The sequence below is a fragment of the Martes martes genome (assembly GCF_963455335.1).
Source record: "Martes martes genome assembly, chromosome: 1".
Classification (NCBI taxonomy): Eukaryota; Metazoa; Chordata; class Mammalia; order Carnivora; family Mustelidae; genus Martes; species Martes martes.
The window spans coordinates 211,698,553-211,706,815 of NC_137888.1; the positions used below are offsets into that span (position 1 = coordinate 211,698,553).

The 8,263-nt window shown below is 52.0% G+C and overlaps 1 protein-coding gene across 1 annotated transcript; it reads left to right on the forward strand.

The window, feature by feature from the left end:
- The first annotated feature begins 6,437 nt into the window (after positions 1 to 6,437).
- Positions 6,438 to 7,991, forward strand: RETN (resistin). The gene is made up of 4 exons (XM_080826065.1): positions 6,438 to 6,468; positions 6,645 to 6,772; positions 7,166 to 7,243; positions 7,753 to 7,991. The coding sequence occupies exons 2-4, from the start codon at positions 6,655 to 6,657 to the stop codon at positions 7,887 to 7,889; spliced, it is 333 nt and encodes a 110-aa protein (XP_080682191.1). The 5' UTR covers positions 6,438 to 6,468; positions 6,645 to 6,654; the 3' UTR covers positions 7,890 to 7,991.
- Positions 7,992 to 8,263: the final 272 nt, after the last annotated feature.

The window sequence follows — 8,263 nt, forward strand, 5'->3', positions numbered from 1 at the left end:
GGAGGGGGGACGGGACAGGAAGAGGAGGTCCTGACTCGGGCTTCCGAACCCTCTAGTGACCAAAGTTCGTGAGACCACTCGGAGTCTCCATCCCTGTCAGTGGCCAGGGAAATTCTGGGAAAACGATGGTGAGGAAAGGTGACATTTCTGCAGCATCTGTTCTGTGTGGTGTCCCGATCCGCGTGGTGTCTGCAGCTGCCTGTGAATAAGTCAGAAGGAGAAAGACAAACACTGGGGGGCCTGGGGGGCTCAGTCGTTAGGCGTCTGCCTTTGGCTCGGGTCATGATACCCGGGTCCCGGGATCAAGCCCCGAATTGGGCTCTCTGTGGGGCAGGAAGCCTGCTTCTCCCTCTCCCACTCCCCCTGCTTGTTGTGCTCCCTCTCTCTCTGTCTCTCTCTCTGTCAAATAAATAAAAATCTTTTTTTTTCAAGATTTTATTTATTTCTTTGACAGAGATCACAAGGAGGCAGAGAGGCAGGCAGAGAGAGAGGAAGGGAAGCAGGCTCCCCAGTGAGCAGGGAGCCCGATGCGGGGCTCAATCCCAGGACCCTGAGATCATGACCTAAGCCGAAGACAGAGGCTTTAACCCACTGAGCCATCCAGGTGCCCCAAATAAATAAATATCTTAAAAAAAAAAAAAAGAAAGAAAGACGAAGACAAACACTGCATGATTTCCCTTATATGAAACTGATGTCCTCTGCCATTATTGAAATGTAATTGATCTGCAACATTGTGTCAGTTTCGGGTGTACAATGTAGTGATGTGACATATTTCAAAATGATTTCTACCATAAGGTTAGCTAACACATCCATCCCCTCATAGAGTTACTGTGTGTGTATGTGTGTGTGTGTGTGTGTGTGTGTGTGGTGCAAACCTTTACAGTCTACTTGCTTAGCAACTTTCAGACACACAATGCAGTAGTGTTTACTGTGACCCCCCCGGGTACATTAGATTCCCCGGAACTTATTCATCGTCTAGCTCAAAGTTTGGACCTTTGGACAACCTTCCTGTATTTCTCCATCCCACCCTCCACCCCCAGCAACCACTGATCTGTTCTCTGTTTCTATAAGGTTTTTGGGTGGTTTTTTGGTTTGTTTTCAAGATTTTATTTATTTATTTTAGAGAGCCAGAGAGCAGGGGGGAGGGGCAGAGCAAGAGCGAGAAGGAGTCTCAAGTTGCCTCTGAGCTGAGAGTGGAGCCCACCGCAGAATTTGAACCCAGGACCCACGATCATGACCTGAGCCGAAACTAAGAGTCAGATGCCCAATCAACTGTGCCACCCAGGCACCCCAGTTTTTAAATTAATTAATTAATTAGTTAAAGTAATCCCTACACCCAGTGTGGGGCTTGGACTTATGACCCCATGATGAGGAGTCACATGCTCTTCCAACGGAGCTAGCCAGGCACGCTGAGTTTGTTTGTTTCTTTAAGATTGATATGTGGAACCTAAAAAAGCCAGGCTGGCACCTGGTGGGGTGGTCTGTTGGTGAAGCGTCTGCCTGCGGCTCAGGTTACGATCCTGGGGTCCTCAGATCCCGGGATCAAGCCCCATGTGTAGGACTCCCTGCCTCTTGCCCTGCTCATGCTCTCTCTCTCTCTCTTTCAAATAAATAAATAAAAGCTTTAAAAAAATGAAAAAGCCAGGCTGGGTGGAAGGAGTTTCTATGAAACTCTTTCCCACACCCCTTTCCTTTGTACTCCACGCATCCCCACCCTGGTCCACGTACTGCCCATCCCCGGGTTTGGGGGAGAAAATGCCTTGGTTAAAAGGGGAGACTTTGGCGTTGGACAAATCCCAGGACCCTGGGATCATGACCTGAGCTGAAAGCAGACGCTTAACAGCTGAGCCCCCCAGGTGCTCCAAAATGTCCCTATTTCAGGGCGCCTGGGATCCAGCCCACTTCTCTCTCTGCTCCTCTCCCTTCCCCCTCCCCTGCCCCTGCTTGTTGCTCTCTCCCTCTCTGTCTCAAATAAATGAAATCTTAGGAAAAATAAATAGGGACATTTTATCTCTGTCATTTCTTCAACAGCAAAAGAAAAGCTGTAGGAATATTCTCAAAACAATGTTGCTTTTATTCTTTCTCTTTCCTTTTATTTTTTAAGTAAAGCCGGGACAGTGCTGTGGCCATTCCAGGGAGCTCCCCCACCCTGCCACACACTTCTTGAGGCTGAAAGGTACATGTCCTTGACCCAGACCACCGGGGTTCAAATCCCAGCTCCTCCACCAACTTGCTGTGTGACCCCAGACAAATCACTTAGCCTCTCTGGGCCTCAACAGCTCCTTTTGTAGAGATAATTACCATCTCTACCTGACTGGGTGGTGGTCATATGTATATATTGATCAACAAACAGACACAGTCATCTCAGAGCATCCCAAGGAGCCCCCACGGGAAAGATATTCTGTAAGGAGTCCAGAGGCCCAAGGACACCAGGGACACCAAGAGGCGAGAGTGGGTCTCTGCAAGGACAATCTCAGGTCATTAACGCTGGAAATCTCCATGATCTTTACCACCCAACCTTCAGGCTGTCGCTGTTCCTTGCCCCCAAGGTGCCACCTGGCCCCATCGGGTCTTGCCTGTCCTCTCCCCACCTCTGCGCAGGTAGCTAGTGGCTCACACTCCCCTTCCGCCAGGCAGCCCCCGCCCCCCCCAGGTCAGAAGTGTTTCTAAATGAAGCCAGGCTCGCCAACTCTTGCTAAAGAAAGCGGGCAGGGTTCCAAGGTTTTTGCTTTTCTTTTCTGTCATTCATATGGGACAGGAAGCGAGTGTCAGTGATTCTTTCCTGATTTGGCTGCGTCTCCTGTCATCTGAGTCTGTCAACAGGACAGCAAGTTGTTATCTAGCGAGGTAAGTAACTCAGGTTACTTCTGGAGGTCAGTTTCCCAGGCCCTGTGGGTTCAAAATAACCCTGCAAGGACAGCTGTCCAGTAACAGAGGCAAGAAGAAGCTGGTAATACTTGTGAATTTTCACAAGGTCTGCTGGGCCACGCGGGGAGACAGGTGGTTTGGAGTGAAAAAATCCTCTCTGTGGCCTCAGGACACAGATTTCCTTTAGATCGTTGGGAAATTCCTTTTTTCCCCCAACTGTCATTTAAGTAATAAGTATTGGGTGGTGATCATCACGTAACTCTGTGCATTTGTCAAAACTCCTAGAACTCGGTAAAAAGAGTGAAGTTTGCTTTATGTAAATGACACCTTATTTTTTTTTAATGATTGTATTTATTTATTAGACAGAGATCACAAGTAGGCAGAGAGGCAGGCAGAGAGAAGGGGAAGCAGGCTCCCCGCTGAGCAGAGAGCCTGATGCGGGGCTTGATCCCAGGACCCTGAGATCATGATCTGAGCTGAAGACAGAGGCTTAACCCACTGAGCCACCCAGGCGCCCCTGAAAATATATATTTTTTAAGTTTATTTCTTTTTAGTTATCTCTACACCCAGTGTGGGGCTCAAACTCATGACCCTGAAATCAAGTATGGCATGCTCTTCCAAATGAGCCAGGCAGGCGGCCCCAAAATATTTTCCTTTCTTCAAAGAGAATGAAAAGGCACGTGGCCCTTTCCTGCTACTTGAAAACCAAGGGTTTTCAAGCTAAGTCCCCAGGGAATCCTAGGGGTTCCGCAAACCCCCTGCTTTTGCCCTGACCTATAGACAGAGATGCCCACTTCTGTGCCTCTCAAAAGTTTTTATCTGAAAAGTTCTGAGACTGAAGGGTTTGAAGGATCAGCGCTCTCAACCAAATGACCCTTGCCGTGTCCCGAGCTACCTTGTATCCAAGCTGTGTTTCGGGGTCTTCAAGGGAGGGAGCCTGTGAAATTTGTTTATGCCAACCAGGCTCTTTGCCTTCCTGCCCACTGGCTTTCTTTCAGTTCCTCAAAGCTGGTGCACACTGTCCTTCCCCAGGGCCTTGGGACATGCTGTTCTCCAACCCAGAATGCCCTCCCTGACTGGTTCTCCTGCTTAACTCTTGCTTACCCTCCGCTCAGCCATCTCCTCCTCCATAAAACCTCCTTGGATTCTCCCAGTGGGGGCCACATTCTTCTGCCAGAAGTTCTCCCAGAACTCGATTCCTCTCCTCCAGGGCAGAGATGACTGATGGAGGGTGAGGTTAATTGAACTCTCTCTTGGTGTCTGTCTTCCTCCGACAGACAGGGCAAAGTGCCTGAGGGCTGGGGGTGGGGGTCCCCTTGCTTCCCACGGCAGGCACGATGCATAGCATCACATCTGGCACATAGTAACTGCTCAGTAAGTATTTTCTACACTTTGGCCCTGTGTACCCGGTTGTGCTTACACAGGGATTTGACACACACATCACTTTTACCGAAATACAGCAGGCGTAAAGTGTGCAGATGTTAAGTGTGTGCTCGAATTTTCACTAGCTTCCCATTTCCCCTCACTCCCCAGGAAACTTCCAGCATCATCTCCAACAACATAGATTAATTGGTCTTCCTTCTTTCCTTTCTTCTCTCTCTCTCTCTCTTCCATCCATCCTTCCTTTCTTTCTTTCTTTCTTTTTTTTTTTTTGAGAGTGAGCGAGTGTGTGTGGGGAGTGGGGAGAGGAGTGGTGCAGAGGGAGAGGGAGAGAGAGAATCCCAAGCAGGGTCCACACCAGCACAGAGCCAGACACAGGACTCGATCTCAGGACCCTGAGATCATGACCTGAGCAAAAATCAAGAGCCGGACACTCACTCCACCGAGGCACCCAGGTGCCCTGTCCTGGTCCTTTTTAATAAACGGATTTGTGCAGTTAATGTTCCTTTCTGTGTCTGGATTCTTTTGCTCACAATTATGTTGGAGAGAATCATTCGGATTGTTATACACAGCTGCCACTTATGATCTCTCATTCACACTCTTTGCTACTGACCAGGGGTAGTCAAATTTTTTTTTTTTTTCCTGTAAAGGGCCAGATGGTAGCTGGGGTCACCTCTGCAGGGCATCGTCTCTGTCACTGACTTAGGAAAGCCAGCCTCAGACTGTCTATAAAAAAGTAGGCATGGCCATACTCCAAGAACACTTTATTTGTGGGCACTGGGATTTCAATTTCATGTACTTTTTGTATGTCACTGTTAAAAAATTTTTTTTTCCCAATGATTCAAAAATATATGAACTTTTTGGCAGCTCCTTGAAAAGTTAAGCACAGAATGGCCATATGATCCAGCAATCCCATTCCTGGATGTGTACCCAAGGGGACTGAAAGCAGGGGCTCAGAGATGCTCATTACATTCCGAGGTTTACAGGGGTGTCATTGACAAGAGGTGGAAACAACAGAGCAAGTTGTAAGTAACAGATGAATGGATAAACAAAATGTGGTGTGTCCCTACAACAGAATATTAGCCACGAAAAAGAATGAAGTTCTGACCCCTGCCACAACCTGGATGAATCTTGAAAACATTTATGCTAAGTGAAAGAAGACAGACACCAAAGGATAAGTATTGTGTGATTCCGCCTACTTGAGGCGTGAACAGGCAAAGTCATAGAGACAGAAAGTAGATGGTAGAAGCCAGGAGCAAGGGGGGATAGGGAGTGAGTGTTTCAGGGCAACAGAGTTTCAGTTTGGGAAGATGAAAAAGTTCTGGAGACGGATCATGGGGTTGGTTGCACAACAGTGCGAGGGTACTTGATGCCAGTGGACTGTACATTTAAAAAATGGTTAAAATGGGGCATCTGGGTGGCTTCGTCAGTTAAGCGTCTGCCTTCAGCTCAGGTCATGGTCCCAGGGTCCTAGGATAGAGTCCCACATGGGCCTCCCTGCTCAGCGGAAAGTCTGCTCCTTCCTCTCCCTCTGCCTGCCGCTCCCCTGCTAGTGCTCTCTCTCTGACAAATAAATAAATAAAATCTTTTTAAAAATTTAATGTGAAATGTATCTTGCCACAATTTAAAAAATCCATTTGTACTAAAAACAAAACCCCCCCAAACGAAAATGGAAAAACCATTCTTAGCTCGTGGGTTGCACAGAAATAGACAGTGGGGCCAGATTTGTCCCATGGGCTGCGAGTTTGTCACCGTCTGTTGCACACTGTTCCACTGAAGGAAATAAAAACATGATTTTATCCATTCTATTGTTGATGGGCATTTGGGTGTGAACACGGTATGCAGTGTTTTGGTTATGCTTATGTGCAAACTCCCGTTTCTTTGCTGGTTCCTGGGGCAAGGGCTTCTGGAGTCGTCCCCCAGGCACTACCTCCTGGACCAGTTCCAGCCCGGATGTGAGAAGGATGGGCTCTTGAATGGGGAAACTGTGGCAGGGAAGGGGGGAGCAGCGCTTCTTACCCCTGAGCCCCTAGAGTCTGCCCTGGGGGCTTCCTCTTGGCCCCGGATGTGGGATGGGAGGGCGGGGGGGGGGGGGCGCTGGTGGGGGGGGAAACACCCAGCCAAGACAGGAAGCTCCACGTCCAGAACCCTTAAAGAGGGAGATAAGGCAGAGGCATGAAATCAGTGCCCGAGATTCTGCCTGCTGAGTCCATCCCGAGGGTAAGTGAACCCTGCTCCGGCTCAGCCCAGAAGCCCATCCCGAGGGGGCCAGGACAAAGCTGGGACTCCAGTCTCGTCCGCCACAGGGACCCAGGATTCCATATCCCACCCGCTCTGGAGGCTTGACCCTCCCCAGATGAGAAGGGACTGACCCAGCTGTGCGTTCCCTCTTTCAGCAGCTGCAGGATGAAAGCTCTTCCCCTCCTCCTGCTCCCTGTCCTGGGGCTGCTGGTGTGTGGCAATTCTCTGTGTCCCGTGGACAAAGTCATCAATGAGAAGATCCAGGATGGCGCCCAATCCTTAAGTGAGGACCCTCACTCAACCTCAGCAGGGGCCCCTCTAATGCCGGACACGGAGCAGCCATCAAGCCAGCCCCAACCAGAACCAAACCTCCATCCCAAACCCAACCCCAGCCCCAGCCCCAGCCCCAGCCCCAGCCCCAGCCCCCATCTAGCCGCACCTTCGCAGAAGCTGGGAATATCCTCCTTCCTCTAAACACCCATTTCCAGACAGAACCTGGGAGGTGGTGGGCTCCCCACTTCACGGCTCTCTACAGGGCCTGGCCCACCTGGGCCTTCCTCAGAACAGTTTTCTGGACCCCTGCCTCTCTCCAAATCACCAGGGCCAGGGCCGCAGGAGGATGGGGGAGGGGCAGCTTGGTCTCACCGCCGCCTTCCCTCCTCCCTCCCTCCCGCAGTTCTTGAGACAATGAGGAATTTTGGCCTGACCTGCCGGAGTGTCACCTCCAGAGGGGACCTGGCCACCTGTCCCGCAGGTGAGTTTCGAGTCCTTTTCCCAGCTCTCACTTCTGTTCCCCCGCACGCAGGAACCCCTCCCCCTAAGTCCAGCCTCTAGTTCTTTTTCTTTTTTTTAAGATTTTGTTTATTTGAGAGAGAGAGAGCGCGCACAAACAGGGGGAGGGGGAGAGGGAGAAGCAGGCTCCCCGCTGAGCAAGGAGCCCCATATGGGACTCGATTCCAGGAGCCCGGGATCAGGACCGGAGCCGAAGGCAGCCACTTAACCGACTGAGCCACCCAGGCGTCCCCGGCTCTGTTTCTTGAGTCAACTTCCCTAGAGTCCTGGTCTGCCACGCTAGCCTCCCCGCCCCAGCACCGGGACTGCATTTCCTCAGGACACTGGAGTCCAGGGCCCCAGCCTCCCTGCGCTCCACACAACCCGGCTCCCATGCTCTGGTGTTGGAGACCCTCCCGCCTCCGCTTCCCCCCGACCCCGGGGCCCGCAGCCTCCCGCTCGGGTCCAAACTCCCTCCGCTCCCGCCCGCAGGCTTCGCCGTCACCGCCTGCACTTGCGGCTCCGCCTGCGGCTCGTGGGACGTGCGCGCCGAGACCACGTGCCACTGCCAGTGCGCGGGCATGGACTGGACCGGAGCTCGCTGCTGCCGCTTGCAGACCGCCGCCTGAGGTCCCCGGGGAGCGCGGGCGGGGCTGGGGGCGGGGCCAGGCCTCGGAGGGGGCGGAGTCAGGCCTCGGAGGGGCGGGGCTGGAAATAAACCCGGAGAAGACGATGGTGAGGGTCTACGCGCCCTGCTGTCGTTTGTTGGGGGGTGGGGGACTGAGCTGGCGTCTCCGAAACGAGCCGGGCACGCAGACGCCGGAGGAAGGAGGTGGCTGTGGGCGTCCGTGACTTTCTTCTGCCCATTTATCTCCTCCCACGTTGTGCCTCCCCCTACGGCATCTCCGAGAACAAGGCCTCTTGCTTCCTCTAAGGACGTTCACACCCAAGGATCATGGAGCGTTACCTCTGAGGCCACCTTGACGATCCCTCGGGTCTCTGG